The sequence below is a fragment of the Corylus avellana genome, chromosome 3, assembly GCF_965113065.1.
Source record: "Corylus avellana chromosome 3, dhCorAvel1.hap1.2, whole genome shotgun sequence".
Classification (NCBI taxonomy): Eukaryota; Viridiplantae; Streptophyta; class Magnoliopsida; order Fagales; family Betulaceae; genus Corylus; species Corylus avellana.
Window position 1 is genome coordinate 35748734 of NC_142492.1, and position 17667 is coordinate 35766400.

General features: G+C 37.9%; 3 protein-coding genes across 3 annotated transcripts; 1 reads left to right on the forward strand and 2 right to left on the reverse strand.

Annotated features, from left to right (window-relative positions):
• Positions 1-2066: 2066 nt before the first annotated feature.
• EXO70F1 (exocyst subunit exo70 family protein F1) lies at positions 2067-4564 on the reverse strand. The gene has a single exon (XM_059585608.2). It carries the CDS (start codon positions 4235-4237, stop codon positions 2279-2281), a length of 1959 nt encoding a protein of 652 aa, XP_059441591.1. The 5' UTR covers positions 4238-4564; the 3' UTR covers positions 2067-2278.
• A 2499-nt stretch (positions 4565-7063) lies between these two features.
• LOC132175520 (uncharacterized) lies at positions 7064-10412 on the reverse strand. Its single transcript, XM_059587490.2, has 6 exons — positions 10167-10412; positions 9796-9966; positions 9144-9233; positions 8839-8958; positions 8678-8750; positions 7064-7315 (listed from the first exon to the last, which is right to left on the reverse strand). The coding sequence occupies exons 1-5, from the start codon at positions 10338-10340 to the stop codon at positions 8703-8705; spliced, it is 603 nt and encodes a 200-aa protein (XP_059443473.1). The 5' UTR covers positions 10341-10412; the 3' UTR covers positions 7064-7315; positions 8678-8702.
• A 1296-nt stretch (positions 10413-11708) lies between these two features.
• On the forward strand, positions 11709-16523 carry LOC132176627 (snurportin-1 protein). The gene is made up of 7 exons (XM_059588888.2): positions 11709-12138; positions 12221-12407; positions 13057-13307; positions 14000-14114; positions 14889-14981; positions 15254-15397; positions 15977-16523. The coding sequence occupies exons 1-7, from the start codon at positions 11780-11782 to the stop codon at positions 16091-16093; spliced, it is 1266 nt and encodes a 421-aa protein (XP_059444871.2). The 5' UTR covers positions 11709-11779; the 3' UTR covers positions 16094-16523.
• The last annotated feature ends 1144 nt before the right edge of the window (positions 16524-17667 follow it).

Sequence of the window (17667 nt, forward strand, 5' to 3'; positions counted from 1 at the left end):
GGTCCCCCCCTTGGGTCAAGTTACATGGGGCCTGAAGTGTAACCAATGGCTAAGAAAGATTGAAGATGGATAAACTGTAACAATAACCTACAAAATTGGCTTGGAAGGTGCATATGTGCAATTAAAGATACATTTTCATTGGACTCCTCAGATGAGATCCACCAGTTTTCAAGACCAAACATGGCATGTTTTTGTGTCACACGAGCTTAAAAGCATTAAGCATGTGGGGTTATGAACTTATGAGCTCCAATCACCTGGATGGAAACGTACCGTTCCGATCAGGTGGGAGTTCGTTACAAGACAAAAGCTATTGGATCAGATCAACCAACAAGGTTGGAATCCACAGACAAATATGTTTGGAGCAACATTCTGATGTGATGTGCTCCTACCAGAATTGAAGTAAACATGAAACTAGATGGAACAGAGGGGCAACATATTCATTACTTTTCTCCTTACCAGCAGCTTTGGGCTCCTTGTAACTTGTATGATTGTCTTTCCTTCTTCTTCTACTTCTTCTTTATCTTGTCTTCTACAAACTATTTTCTGAAAATATGTAGTTTGGTTTCTTCTGACAATTTCTTACATAGATAAATGACAACATTTGACAAGAGGATCCCCTTAGAATTAAGTTTTAATTTCTGAACTTATCCTTAAAGTTGAGTTTTCTGATAATACTGCCTGACTGCAAAAATTTCATCAGTCATCTGGAAATTTCTGAAACAGAACATAAAAAAGCTTCTTTAGATCCAAAGGCCGTAGAAAGCAACTTCAAAAACCTGGTAAGATCCCAATCAACAATATCAACAGCAGCCTGATGGTAGATGCAACTCTAAATGTAATCCCTTTCAAAAACATCAAGTTGGAGATGAAATTCTTGCAAGATGCAAATTCTTGACACCATAATTATCCCTAAATATTATTTCTTATCATAGTAACCATAATATTTAAACGTTCCTCCTGGTGTCTACAAACCTATCAACATCCTTATTCATTAACACCCCCTTGAGATATTTTCTCAACATGGAAAGGGATTGCGCTAGATGTTGCACTTATGAGCCTTAAAGATGCGATATCTGTACACCTTAAGCCTATGATCTCAACACGAAGATGAGTATTGAGTTCTAACATGTATGATTGGTGCGGGTTGAAATTTTGCTGGATGGACAACACTAGAAAATGGATAAATTTGTCATTACAGGTTTTGTGAGCATGCTTAGGAAGCAGAAATAAAATGATGTGATTATTCTATAATCTGAGCCTTAAAGGAAGGAATGACAATCTAGTTCATTTGACATAAGTGAACTTATATATATTGATTCTGTTGTAGGCGTTGAAAATTTTACCCCGAAAAACGTATTACAGGTGTCGTGCTAACATGCGTCTAATATGCTGATCATTAAACACAAAAAGTGACCTACATATCATATCGTATAACATTTTATCTTAATTAGGCGAACCTGTCTTTTCTTCTTCTCTTTCTTGAAGAGCCCTTGACTTGAGTCAGACCACTTCCTTATTGATGCAATCATTGACTATTGTTGCACATGACCAAACCCTCCTAATCTCTCATATCATGTCCTCAGTTAGTGCTCTCTTTTAAATTTTCACAAATGCCTTCATCTCTGATTCTATCCTTCTTGCATTAGCACCCATCAATTCAACCATTTAATATCACAATCCATTAATTAATTAGTATCAATGTAATGATATCTCCTATTTCTGGACTCAAAATAGAATTGATCCGCATTTCAATCTGTCACCTGGCTCCAATCATGCACCAGATATCCCATCAAATTAGACTGAAGAACAGGAAAACTTGATATGTTGTGTTAGTTTCTGTGGAAACCCCATCTTACACAATAACGAGCTTGATTGTTTAAAAGCACAAACACACACTTGGCAAGAGAATTGCACTAAAAAAACTAATATAAAATACAAACATGCCAAAGCAGCGAGTATACAACAAGTAGCTCATACGGTACCAAATTAAGTGGGCCACAAGGTTGTTTCAACGCAAATGGCGATTCATGGGAATAAAATACATGAACCATGGCAAAATCCACACATACAAAAACTAAAATCTATAACACATGTACATAAGTTATTACAGTATATAGCATGTGGGGAGGGAGAGAATTAACATTCATAAAATCCCAGGTTTATCACATTAACAACAAAAATAAAAATCATACAATCAAGCTACACTTAACAGGCGAACTTCTTTCCAACTAGTCCTTGATGAAAGCAGGGGGCATACCTGTTACAAGAGTCCTTTATCCTATGTACTTTTTCTCCTCAAGTGATGTAGAACTCGGGGTGATCCTTCAAACAAATCCAACAAATAGCTCTCTAAATCATCCGCAGTGTACTTTATGTATTTCCCAGCATGTCTTCCGCTCTCTACTTGATTCCCAAACCTCCCCAGAAACGAGCGGTATGCTGGGAGCACCTTTTCCGATATAGATATCCTCAGCTCTTCACGAAGTTGGGCATCTGGAACCTTCCAAGCAGTTTGGACCCTGTAGATTTCCTCAAAGCATGCATTGAAATTCTTAAATCTTTCCTTTAAAGCCACCTTTGCGGCATTACTTGAGCTCCCACCAATCCCTTCATCCTTCAAACAAGACAATGCCTTGCTCCAAGAAGCCCTAAGATAACTTGTTGCATACTGCCGTATCTGCCCACGACGCTTACGAACCCAATTATCACCTAAAACCTCCCCAAGATCCGAATCTTTCACTTTCTGTACTACATACAGAAAATTATTCATCAGAAATATATATTGCAGCGCATTATCCTCATAGAGCTTCGATTTAGCCTCAAGATTGGACTGTAACGAGGATATCAACAACAACAACCTATGGGCCACCGGAGACAGTTTGGAGTCATCATTATCATTATTTTGCAAAGCATCAAACCCATCATCTTCACCACTTTCCAACAGCAAGTTCAGAGTATCACTGTACTCCACAATCAATTTCAAATAATTCATCACATACCGGGTCAGCGGGTGAATGTCACCACTTTGCATCGGTTTCTTCGATGTCTCACTCTGCACTGCATTCTCAAACTCCACAAATGTCCCGCTGGCCGCCTCTCCCAGTCCGCAAAGCACTCCTTTCGCCTCATTGATCACGAATTCATCAGTAACCATTGCTTCCAAGTCCGGCAAAGCGTCCGCCATCACATCATACATGTCCAATATCCTGAAAAGCTTCTCAGGCGACCTTCTCCCAATCGCAACTGCCTCGCCAAAGTTCAACAGCTGCATCACGCAGCCTTTCACGGTCTCGTTGAAGCAAATCTCCTTGATGCCGTCGGCATCATTGAAAATCTGATCGCAGAGGCTTTTCTCACCGCTGACGATAACCCTAACAACAATCTTAACAGCCTGAATCCATTTCTTCATCTTCTCGTCCAAGGAGTTCCACTCAATCTTCTGAACCTCTTCAATACTCAGTTTCTCAATCCCTAGAATTGCAAGACACTCGTCTAAAGCGTCTCGGCGGACGCTGCTATAGGCCTGCACGCACTCCTTTTCGTAGCCAGAGCGAAGCATCCGGTCCGCAATTTCTTTCAATTCATCTACCGCTTTCGCATCGATCAAATCGACCGAAACGTCATCGCCTATGCTTGCACCACGCTCGTGAAACCGCTGCGTGGAGCTACGGTCCTCCTCGCTGAAGCTCTCGAAGTCGTCGTCAACGATTTCGCCGTCGTTGACCGGGAACGAGAGCGTGGTCCTGCGGATCGACCCGTAGAGGCGCTCGGCGTCAAGCGGGACCGTGTTCCGAATCATGATGTGGCGGAACTCGTCCTCTAGACGCGACATCGCCACCTGAATCGCCGTCTCGGCCCGGTCCACGATCTCCGTATCGGACCGGACAGATAGCTCGTCCATGAGGTTCAGAATCTCGTCGACCGCCAACAAGTACTCGTCGGCCTCCTCGTGCGAGTCCTCCCAGTTGAGCGAGTGCCTGGAAGCGTCAACCGAGTTCGAGTCCCAGCGCAGGATGACCTTCTCAGCCGCATCAAACCGGTCGTCCTCGGCCTTCGAATCCTCGCCGTTGATCAAGTTGGAGATGTTGGAGAGCCGATTGTCGAAGCTGGAGAAGATCAAAAGCATGTCCTCCCGCACCTCCTTCGGCGTGTTGAGGCTCTTCACGATCTGCTGCGCCGTGGCCAGGACTCGATCCTCGCCGCCTGTATTGATGCTCGTGGTGGTCGTGGTGGACATTTCCGGTTTTGGATTCTTAGGGTTTTAGTCTCAGAGACAGAAGAAAGGCTCGCAATCGGGAAATTAGGGATTAGAAATTTGGGGATAGGAGTAGGGATAGCGAGACCATTTTCTCTTTCTCTTTATTGGGTTTGCCGTTTGCGTGAGAGAGAGAGAGAGAGAGAGGGCTTGCGTGCGTGTGTATGGGTTTCGGAGGAGCTGACGTTGCCGCTGAAATGAAGAGAAGTGGTGGGAGGGTTTCGGTTTTTCAACAAAAGGATGAAGTGAGTGTGAACGAAGCCGGGGAGTAACGCGCAGGAACTTTCTGACGCGCTACTGTGGACTTTTGAGGCTCAGAGATGAGATTACTTGTAGATTTTTTTCAGATAATTCTATTATTTCGATATAATTAATTAATTAAATTATAATTATCTTAAAAATAAAAAATAAAATGATTTTTGATCCGGACAGAGAAGTTGTGTAGGGTGATGTACCTGGGGTGCCTGGGCCCGCTCGGGTGTGCTTCCATTTGCTTACCTGGATTGGGCCAATGGGCCCTACTCTTGGTACGGTCTGATTCTTATCTTGTATTGGTAAGTGAATAGGTTCTCTCTCTCCTTTTTTTTTTTTTTTTTTTTTTTTTTTTTAAATATATTTATTTATTAATTTAATTTACTATTGATATTTTCTTTTAGAATAAGGAGGAGAAAAAGGATGGAGTGATTGAATCAAGGTGGCTTATGCAATTAATTTCACCTTTCATATATATAGAAATATATATAACAATTTGTACAATGTGGTGGTAGCCCAGACTTTTGCATTATTGCCTTCAATGGGTAGAAAAGCATACTTTGTGTTTTTTTAATGAAAAATAGTGGGGGTAAAGTGAAAGCATGACCACACAAAGACTAGGAAGGAAGGGAGAATAAGGACTCGAATAAACTGACTGAACAACTTTTTTCACACATGGGTTATGGTCATGTTTGGGAAGATTTGTTCAAAACAAGAAAGAAATCAACCAATAACTTTAGGAGATTTTGAGACAAAAAGGAGGAAATCAAATTAATTTGTTAGCTATTTTGGCCAACTCTTTTGAAAAAAGAAGTGTTCTGCATCGTAAACGACCCGTTAGGTTGATAAGTTCTTAACATTATCGTCCGCGTAAACATCCACTTGTCCGTTGGAAGGTTCAATTTAGAATTATGAAGATGCAAACCCACAAATTTGACCAATTCCTAGCCAAAATCAGCCGTTCATTCTTGTGACTATCTCCACAACACTACACCTGTCAAATCATTTACATCATCAACTATAACATGGTTGCTTTCAGATTAGCACCTAAAATAAAATGGTTACACTCAATTAAAAACTACTTGGTGCGTTGGGGACTTTTTAAACTTGATTAGTTATTGATTCAATGCATAAGACAAAAAAAAAAGCAAGACTTTTTAATCTTTAGAATATTTTGGGTAGTCAATCAATCAACCTGCTTAAACGTCAACATATGTGTCTGATTATTCTTTTAGGTAGGGGTGGATAGATTAATCGGTTACCGATTACCGAATTTAACCGAACGTCAGTAATCGGTTAAAAATTTTATACCGATAAGCTTATCGGTCGGTTAATAATTTGTTATTGAAAAATTGATATGACTGATAAGTTTTTTTTAATTTTTAATTTTTTATAATTTTATATTTATTATTGAAACCAAAACGACGTCGTTTTGGTTTTTATTTTATATTGTAGTGGATCAATATAAAAAAAAAAAAAAAAAAGCTTCAATAAACTATTTTAGCAAAAAATATACCAAAAAATAACTAATTTTTAATAAGCTATTTTAGGCTTTAGCCCAACAAAACATATTTGAGCCTCCAAAACAATTAATTTTTGGTCTAATTAGCAACTAGTTAAAAGCCCACAAAAAACCGATTTAACCGACCGGTTAACCGATTACCGATATAACCAATAATTTTCAGTAAAATTTCTAATCGGTAATCGGTTAGGATTTGGTTAATCGATAGCTTATCGGTTATCGACCGATAAGCCCATTAGCCGGACCGATATGACCGATACCCAGCCCTACTTTTGGGATAGAAAATGGATGTAATTAACTGTCGATAATAGTTTTCGAACAAATGATCTCTTCGCTTGTTTCAACAAGTGTTTGGATAGCACGAACAAATAGAAGGACCACAGCCATCTCATACTAGTTGACCGTATTGCCTCTAACCCCAGCTTGCTCGGGTGACCTTAACAAGTGAGAGGCCCACTAGCTCTCAAGCAGCTAATTATGATCGATGATTGTTATATTTTATGACTGAATTGTTATAGTTTAAAATTAGAGATATGTATATTTGTGAATTGTAGTCAAATCATATTAACCAATAAGAAACAACAAATCCCTATCCGGATCATATACCTAATACTTTGATTTTCTATAGTTTAAAGTCACTGAAAACTAGACCTTTTTTTTTTTGTTCTTTTGCTTTTGCTTTTCCTTTTTTGGGTACAATTGAAGCTTGTCTCATTGGCAGAGATGTGGGGTTCAATGGCTCACTGTTTGGGATGAAAAGACCCCAAATAAATATGGCTTTCTTGTCTTGCTGAACAAATGCTTTACAACAGATGATAAAAGAAAACATCATCCCCTACTTTTACCATTGAAAAGAAGGCAAACATGACATATTTATTGTAATATTGCTACTGTCAAGAAGTTTGTGTCATTGGTGCTGAAATTTGTATACTCAAAAACTACTCCTTCCACAGAAATTCGTTAAAATCAGTTACCAGGAACTTTCCTTTGTAACAACGGCTTTTGACATACGGAAAGTGAAAGAGACCATTAACTTCCTCAGAATATTGACATATAATTGCATTGAGAATTTGTCATAAAGAATTAAAGAACCCAGATTGTATTATATACAATTACAGTTTTTCACGTGCCTAATGCTAAACAGCAGGACCTTACACATATTCACTGTTCATCTTTCAACTTGAAGAAACATAGAAGAGGTGCTGGTGACTGCCAGGTTTGAGGTGGATCTGCCTTTCTTGAGCAGCTCACAGGACATGTGGTTGATCAAGATCCATTTCCTTAATCTGCAGTACAACAACAACTGGTATAAGTAAAGCTACTAATACAAAGCTCTCTCTCTCTCTCACCAGACATAATTTTCTATAAGCAGCAAAGCTAAAAGAAGAAACTGCACTATTGTCAAGCATTTTAATTATTGCTTTCAGGAACAAACATTTAACTTTTTCCTCACTCCACAACCATCACCATTGTCATCAACAACACATCTATGCGTGATATCTGTACAATTTTCTTTTCACTTGTTTCCTCACTCCACAACTATCACCACCATCACTATCAACATCACCATTGTCATCAACAACACACCTACGTGTAACATTTGTACAATTGTCTTTTCACTTGCTTCCTCACTCCACAACCATCACCGCCATCACTAGCAACATCACCATTGTCATCAACAACACACCTATGTGTGATATCTGTACGATTTTATTTTCACTTTTCTTTCTCTCTAGTAGTCAAAAAGCATAACCAAATAGTACATGCCAATTATCAATGGTCAGATTAGTCCTCTTCTTCTTCTTCTTTATGCCATTTAGATGTTGATAAATTATAGCTTTCATCAGTGAGTTCTTGCTTTGAAATATACCGTAGACTAGTTATACATATTGTTTTCCATTTTTTTTCCATGTGGAAACAAGTTTTCAACATGGGCTTTCTGTAAAAGGTTAAGTATGGTGTCTGCATAAATATGTAAGAATTCATGGTCTACTATATCTTAGGTAGAGCGTGTTGAACCAGTAAGTCACCAGATATACAACTGCCATTTCCATCTGCTCAGAATACCTGAACATCAATCCATGATCTCTCTTTCCCTCCTCACACTCCCTAACAATTTGCAGGAAGACTATAAATGGGACAGCACGATAGAAGAATGTGCTTTTGGTGCAAGGATATCATACTTAAACTTTCGCTGCTTTTGCAATTATCTCCTTAAATTTAAAAAAACTCTCAATTTAGTGTATCCATCTTCCAATTTGTTTTTCTTCAATTTCACCCTTCCATTAGGATTTTCTGTTAAATCCCAATGAAGGGGTGTCAAAATCCCCAAAATACCCCTCTTTTTTTTGTTTAGGAAAAAAAAAATGCAAGGATTAAGGCGTTGTCAAGATTTAATGTAAAATCCTAATGAAGTGGTGAAATTGAAAAAAAATGAAAGATGAATATACTAAACTGAGAGTTTTTTAAGTTTATGGGTAATTGTAAAAGCGGCGATACCCTGAAAAAGAAAAGAAAAAAGAAACCCCTCAAGTGCCCAAAACACTTAACAAAGTTTCAAGTAATTTGGCCACTTTTATTGACCAAACAACATATACAGATAAATCTAAACCCAAAAAGAGAAAAGAAAGAAAGAGGTCAAGCCATACCACAGAATTCCATGCATATTGTAAACTACACCATGTTGGTTTCTTGGGATGAATGCCTGTTTGAGGTCTCATCCTGCAAAGAAGATGATACTACATATTTAGACAACCATATTTCCACTTTGAAAAATATGTTGGAATGAAGAACCAAAAATGACGCTCACCATGTTAGACAACTGATCTCTTATACAGTACATGGAGCTCAGCATTGTCTGTAGAGTATCTTTAGCTAGTTGGAACTTCACATCCAATTCTCCTGAGTGAGACTGTGCATCATTTTGAAGCTGTACAAAGTGTAATTACAGTCAATAGGCACATAAAACCACACAGACCATTTAGCAAATTTTGTTGTTATCTAAAGTGTTTCATTTTTCTTAGTTTCCAAACGAGCCAGGCCAAAACAAAAAGACATTCATTATAAAAGCCTTCACTACTAAAATTACAAAGGTAGGTGATAAACTTCAGATACCTTCAAGTTGATGACAGCCACAGGGTCGGCCGATTCTGCATCCTGGTTAGCCATATTCCACGTCATTGCCTTCAACCGGGGCAATGTAACCTAGACATTGCTCATATACAAATATGACATCAGATTCTTGTGCGCTTCTAGAATAATGATTAAGCAATTAAATTAAGAAGAAAAAAAACTTATTTAGTCCCTAGGGTTTGTAGTTGTACCAAACGAAATTCTGGATATCAAAAGTATCTTAAAGATCCCTAAGTTTGTAGTTATACCAAAACTGATCTCTGGGTATCAAAAGCATCTTAAAGATCCCTAGGTTTGTAGCTGTACCTAACTGATCTCTAGGTATCAAAAGTATCTTAAAGAGATCAATTTGGTACGACTACAAACCCCAGGGATTAGAATAATTACTTTTTCCTTAAATTAATTATTTTCTATCAGCTTAAAACTCTTGTGATAAGTGATCTTAAGTTTGAAATTTCACTCCACTCTACGTCCTATTCAAGATATAACAAAAATTCCACACCTTGGGGTCAGAGTCTGGGCATAGATGTGGGAAGGAGTGTCAGATTTATAGTAAAGTGATTAAATTCATCACTTCCAAACAGTTTGAGCTCGAGGAAAAGTGTACTTTATTCAAAAATATCAAATATTTTACCTGGTCCTTGAGTAGATCTTCGCGCCATTCTCGTTGAAACTTTTGCAGCAGAAGCGTCAATAGTCTTTGTAGCTCAGGCAATACTTCATTGGGAAACAGTTTTTGGATGTCATCCTTGCCGACATTATCGTAAATACACCTGCGGATCAACATCCGAAGGCACACCAAAAGCTGCGACATAGAAAATTTACAAATATCAACGATACCATACCACTCACAAACGTTAAGACATCTAAACAAAAAAACCTAATCAAACCCGAAATTTTAAGACCAACCCCAAACAAAAAAAAGTAAAGGAATCGTCTAATTTCAAAGTCCACGGTATGTTTATATATTATGTGTGTGTATTGAGAGAGATAGAGTGGGATTACAGGGTCGAGGTCGGAGTCGTCCTGGAGCTGGAGCATTTCGCGGATGACGAGGCGATCGGCGGCGTCGAGGCCGGTCTTTCGGGTTCTCCAAAGGGCTTGAAGAATGTATTCCACCGACTCCTTCGAGTTCGACCTCATCAACAGCGGCAAGTGACCCCACAGACTACGCTCCATCCCCCCCTCCAGGAAGCGAGAATTGAGTTCTTCCTTCTACCCCTTACCGGATTTTCCAGAATAGAAAAGCCGCGACCCTGTTTTTCATTTTTTGGCTTTACTTAAACGATGCCGTTTATGATCCTCACCATGTCTTAACGTTTTTCTTTATGTAAATATTGCAAAAGTTCGTGTGAAAACGGATATTCTCTATTTCATTTATCTTCTTCGTCCGTTTGGGTCTTAACATAGTTCATATTGATTTTAAGAAGAAAAAAAAACGGATGTGAGAATACAAAATAGCAACTTCCGTTCTAATTAGCTCTCTCAATCTCTCATTTACTTTGTTATTGAAAAATTTATGGGGCAAACAAAATATAAAAATAGGCCCGGACATCTCTTTTCCTTAGAAAAATTGGCAAAATTTGTTACAATGCCATGTTAACTTCTATCATATCGTGTTACTTACAATAAAAAATAAAATATAAACAACAAAAACAAAGAAAAAGTAGTAGCCGGGGTGAGAGTAGTTTGACCACTCCAAATGGCCTAATGAGGTGATTCGACCACTCTTTTTAGCTACTCTAGTCCTAAGTGTGGCCGAACCACATATAAAGCTAGTGAAGGTGGCGACCACCCCCATTTCACCCAAGGGGTAACTCAAATATTCCTCAATATATATTTTAATTTTTGGTTTTGGTTTTAATTTTCTTAAATTTTTTTATTGTAAGTAACATATGTCACAATATAATTGGTACTCACGTTGCGAAATAACAAATTCTGTTAACTTTCTAATAGAGGTGTCTAGTCCATAAATTTATTTGTGTTTTTTATCTATTCAAAAGAGTTTTTAATAAAAAAAGATAACCTTAGGCTTTGTTTGGTAAAGGTCTTAGGGATTTTTTTGTCTATTTTTTTAATAAAAATCGATTGATGTGGAAAAAAGTAAGAATGTTTAGTATAAAAAAATTAATTAATTAATTAATTTTTTTGTTTTGTAGTAAATTTTTTATTTAAATAATAATAAAAAATAATTAATATAATATAAAAAATAAAAGTGTTAGAATTTGAATTTTTGAGAAATAGTATCGGCCTTTGCCAAAAAGAGCATTAGAAAGATAATTGAACACTTAAAATCAAGAAGCTAATTGAACATCTGTACTAACTTTGCATTTTTCCATTTTCTTGTAGAGTTGTGATATTTAAAAACGACATAAATTTGCTATTTAATTACATGTATCTCTTAACACGTGAACACATATTTTTGTCTAGACTTTCAAAGTCGATAAGGTTTTGCCGTAACAACAGCAATGTCGCCTAACTCGCCTCTACAGTTACTACGGCAAAAAAAAAATTTGAAAAGGCCAAACGACGACGGTTCCCTCTTTTTCAGTGCATAAAATTGTTAGCGAAGGCCAGACGGCCAATTCCGTAGGAGAGAAGGTGCACGAAGCTACGCCATGGCGCCCCACGATCTCCGCCGTCCGTTCAAAAGACCGGCGATTTCCGATCAGCAGAGGCGCAGGGAACTCTCTCTGCAGCGCCAAGCACAGAATCGCCTCGACGCCCAGCACCACGCCCGCCGCTTAGCCTCCACCCTCCTCTTTCTCCAGCCCCCACAGTCCGACCCCGAAGCCGATCCAGAGCCCGATCCGGAAATCGCACCCGAGCCCGAATCCGAGCAAGTAGCTTCGCCAAGTGAGCTCGATGTTCGGGAAGCCTCGAAGCTGAAAGGGGCCCAAGCTCGGAAATGGTTCGCTAGGCAGCTGATGCTTCCCGAGTGGATGATTGACGTACCCGATCAACTTGCTCAAGACTGGTTCTCTTCTCTTTCTCTATCGTTTCCAATTAATTGATTTTTTTTATTCCTTAATTGTTATTACTTTTTTGTTTGTTTATAGGTATGTATTTGCAAGGCCTTCTGGGAAGCGATGCTTTGTCGTTTCGACTAATGGTACCACAGTTAGTAGATTACGGAACGGTTCAATGCTGCACCGTTTCCCGTCTGCTCTACCCAACGGAGCTAGGACCAGAGACGCTTCAGGCTCTGCCCAATCATACACTATACTGGACTGCATCTTTCACGAGGTATATGCATTAGGATTACCATTCATTTTTCTTAGACCTTAATGTGTCGTGTCGGAAGGTTGTGTCAGCCTTGATACAAAATGTGAGACTTAATATAACATGTCAGATCGAATTGGAGTCAACAATGTAACGACAAAGTTTTTCACCAAACTAGCCTATTAAACTGATATATGTTGTTATTAGAGCGATAGGGATCCTAAACTTATATATGTTCTTAAGGCAATCAGAGGGATTCCTCGTAATTGTAAGAGGCGTCAATGGGGCCTACTTGCCCGAGCAAATGCTCGGACAGGTTGGCCCCTTGCTCGAGCAGGTGGGCTCATCAGGACCTCTAACAATTACCTACTTGATTGCAAGGGGTAGGACATTCCAGGGATCTCCAAATGCAGGAGATCCCAATCTGTTTTTAGAGTACGCATGCATTTTTCACTTTATCAGTTTAATAGACTGTATTGTCAGAATTTCTTTCGACCCAATTTGGAGAAAAACTTTTTTCAGAATGTTATGTTAACTAGACCTTGATATAAGACGGAAGAACAACTTGGGATCAACAACGTTATAGATTCCATTACACGTGAAACTCAAACACATACTAGGTGTTTTCTTTTATTGAAGAGTTTTGTGATCAAATTTGGGTTGTGGATTGCAGGCGGATCAGGCTTACTATGTGATTGACATGGTTTGCTGGCGGGGTTACTCGCTCCATGACTGCGCGGCGGAGTTCAGGTTCTTTTGGTTGAACTCTAAGCTTGTTGAGACTGGTGCTTTTGACCCGCCTTCCCAGTATCATAGGTACAGGTTTAGTCTGGTTCCAGTGTACAATTGTGACCAGTCTGGTCTGTCTGCGGCTTATACAGAACCAGTCCCTTACGTGAAGGACGGTTTGTTATTTTATAACAAGTAAGACCCTTTTCCTTGATAGGCTGGCCAATGTTATATGCTTTGAGTTTCTAATGTTGCATTGGTTTATGAGTAACATTATAGGTCAATGGTGCCTGTAAGTATGTTTTTTCTTTTATGACTTGCTAAATTGAAGAGTTACCTGTTTGATTAGTATTAGGAAGTGCTAGGGCCTTGGTTGGGTGTATATGCTCTTTTGTAGTGTCATTAGGACTTGGTACATGTTGGGGTTCATTCTGGACTGGCATTTAGAGTTAAGTTGATGTTTTTCTTTTCACTGGTTTATTGTGGAGATGTGCAAATTGTTGAACTGTGTCCATGATTGTGCTCTTCGTGCTTGTGATAGTCTTAATTTACTGCTTTCCAGTTTGACCTTATGATTTGGGCACAATAAACCGTGCTAAGGGAGCATATGAGTAACATCTATACATTTCCAGTCACTTTACAGCATGTGTCTATTATCGTTGCTGATTGCAATTTGCAACGGTGTATTAATACATGGTTTTCTCATTGAACCTAATTTTATTATATGTTGTATTTGATCTGTTATGACCTATTCAATTCCACTTTGGGCCTAATGACGTCATGGGTGAGTTGAGGGTTCATATCTTGCTGTGTTAGTTAATTATCAAGCAAAAAAGTGTTTTTTTTTCCTTGTCCTTCCTAATTCCATTTTCATTTTTTTTTCTTAGGCATGCACATTACCAGACTGGAAATACACCACTAGCATTAGTCTGGAAGGATGAGAATTGTAGTCAATATGTCATTGACACAGATAGTAAAGGACAGGTTCCAAGCCAACAACAGGTATCTGGTCATTGAGCTCTGTCCGATCGCATTAACGTTAGAACTTATGAAGCTTGGACATGGATTGTTGACTTGTTTTTTGAACCCTTGTATCAGGATGCCAAACACGGGATCTTGTTTAAAATGTGTTTCTTGGCAGATTTTTATCATGATACACCTCTTGCTAAGTAGTTTATGGACCAAAACTTGTACCTTTGAGTGGTCTATATAAATTGATTCGCTTTATTAATTAGCAATCTTTTGTCCTTTGGTAGTAAACCCCTCGCATTGTTTTCTCTACAGTTTTTCTATTGCATGTTTCGTATTGTATTCTGGCCAGAATGTTTGCACCAAAGAAAAAGAGCACCACTCCTGCCCTCAGATATTGCTTCATGTTGAAATGGATATCACTGATACCGTTACTGTTTTGATGAAACATATTTAAATAAGTTCTGACTTGGGTTAATTCATCGATTGTTCATCTTATTTGATGCTTTGTGATAAGAGATTATTATGTACCTGCAGTCTGGTGGATGGACTTTGATAAACAGTTTTTGTCGAAAATGAAATATTCCATTGAGCTAGGTGATGAACATCAATGTTCTTTTGAAAGTTTGATCTTGTAGCCTAGGTTGGAGAAGATACCATCCAAATTCATTAGATTATGTTCATAAAGCTTTTTGAGAAGTTAAATGTTTGCATAAACCTTATGAAAGTATCTATACACATGTATTATGAAATATAGCTGTATATTGTGATTGGTTGATTATTTATTATTATTTTTATTTTTATCAGGTAGTTTTGGAGCTACAAGATAATGGGAACTTGACTACCTCAGATGAACCTCATGTGGTGTTTGGCTGCTTAGATGGGGACTTTATGCAAAAGGTTTGTTTATTTTGGACTTTCAAATGATGATTAGCCAACTTGGTGCATAATGTGATGAGTATTGGTGTCAACTGATTCAAGTGATTGTCTTTACATACTAAGTGGTTGTAATGCATCCTTGAAAGAGGCTTGAAAATTTTATGCATCCATGTATGGGGGAATTGTTATTTTGGTCAGTGGCAAGATGACAAGTCTCCATATGATTTTCTTCATTATTTTTGTTTAACAAGCCAATTCCTTTACTCTGTTTCTTAAATTTCTCCAATTTTCAGTCAGGATTGTGTTCTGGAAATCTTCTGCGTTTCGCTATCAGTAATGGAGGATTGAGTTTTCTGGATGGGAAGCTTGAGAAGGCTGATTTACATTATCTTGGCAAGTCCAATCGAGCGCGTGCTTTTGCAGATAGTTACTCCAAGGTTGGTAGATATTAGACATTATCACTTACTAAATGTCCTAATGCATCTTATATATATATGAGTACCTAGTCAAAATAGATAACAAATGTCTCACAATTTGCAAAGAAAAAGCAATAATGCTGTAAAACAGTACTTTAAAAACCGTTTAGGAGTTGGCATAGATTCTTACGACTGAACCTTCTGTAAGGGGAAGGTCATGTTGCTGTTGTCCTATTAAGCTTGCTTATCTATGCCCTTTTTGTGTCATGAAAGCGAAAAATTGAAAAAAGAAAGATTGTTGCCTTAACAATGTTCAGCATGTTTGCTCATTGAATATATGGTCTGATGAAAAGATTGGAGGAGCTGTTGTTCCTCAGTTGTTCATTCTCCCGTGTAATTTGTAGTTGGTACTCACAATCCTGCGGCTTTGGTTTCTGGAAATAAATATGTGCATGCCTTTATATAATTAGCTAGTTTCTATATTTTATTAACCCCAAAAGAAAAAAAGAAGCTAGGGCCTCTTCTTGTCCCCGCCCCTTTGTATAAACCAGTTTACTTTAAAAGCTTACTCTTGTGCCTTTTTGGAGTTTACACTTGCAGGTTATGTTCCAGTATATGGCTCGGCATTCTCCTCTAAAAGTTGATGATCTGCTAGCATCTATTAGCTCATCAATTGAACAAGAAAACAAGCCTTCTGATGAGGAGATGGTTGGTTAATGGTGACTATCAATTATACTGATAGGAGTAATTTTTTTTTTTTTTTGTTAGCTTTTGCCTACTAAGGGATCATTGGGGTGCTTCTTTCTCCCAAAAGCTTCAATCACTTGTGTTCGAGTATGGCTTGCCTCCAGGCTCCGGTGAAAAAATACTGAAAAATTTATTGTGAAAAAGTAAACGGTCAAAATTGCAAAATTTGGAGAAAACTCTAGTTTATTTTTTTTCACTGGAGGCAATTTTGATAGTTTAATTTTTCACAGGAGGATCTCTAGTGATTTTTTTACTAGAGGCAACCCAAACTCTAGATGTAGTGGTCGGTTTATATGCTTGTATTTGTATGTAAGCCTTCCTTTTTCAGCAGTGTACAAAGCCGTATGTTCTCACATTTGTAACTTTTTAGAGCATCTATAGCAGCAATAGCCATTTTAGCTACTCAAAAAGTGATATTTTTTTTTTTTTTTCGCCTATTCATTTTTCAATTCAAGTTTCAATAAATTATCTATTTTACTTTCTACTTTCTTTAAATATTATTTTTCATTTTTTTTTTGTTCTATTTTTTCTACCTCTATTTGTCACTCTCGCTCACTCTTCCCTCTCCTCTCTCTCTTCCTCCACAACATGGATGAGCAAACAGGAGCAGAAAAGTTGAGTTAAGAAGACGTGTTAAACTTAAGCCCATCTTGTGAAAGAACTCAAAGACAAAGAAACCATCCGCTTTGGGGTGTTGAGAAGCCGAAAGCTTAAAAATCAACACTGCTGCAAATTGCAGGTTACCAGATTGGAAGAAGTATATCTCAAGATGGCCCCAATCGCATGGTAGCTGACGCATTTGACTTAATCCCAACAAAGCAATAGAGAAAGGAAATTGAATAAGATCTCCCTTGTGTGAGACAGTGAGAGCCAAAATAAATCTAAACAGACTAAACCCATTTGGGAATGAGATCTCAGACTGAGAAACAATAGAGAAAGGAAATTGAATCCAAATCTTCCAACCGGTTCAAAACCCTCTCTCAAATCATGAGTCCAAACCCTCCTGGCTTAGTAGATTGTTCCGGTTTCGGAACTTTGTCTATGTTTACTGCCTCTTTTAGCAGCACCAGTTGCTCTGAAGGCTAAGTCATATATTTGACTCATTCTCAACTTTTCTTAACGGTTGCTATTTCTCGTGTTTTATTTTCTTGTAATTTTCCATTTTCCCTCCTCTCCACTTTTAATAGAAAAAAAATAAAACACATTGCATGTGCCTCAATGTGTTCCTTAAATTATTATTTTTTCAAAATATCTCTATAATTTAAATATTATTATAGATTTGTCTACTCTGTTGGAGATATTTTTAACGCTTTATTTTACCTTTCGAAATTGTTTCTTTAAATACACTTTGGTCCAACAAAATTGTTATGAGGCTCTTAAACTTCAACATTCTCTTCCTATGATTTTCTTTTTATTTCCAATATTAATTGGTACAACATGATTTCTTAAACAAAATCTTCAATTGAGCCTTTTGATATTGGTCGTTTAGTTTAGATGAGGATCCACTACAATTGGCTGTCCAAATTGAATGCCATTTGGCTAGA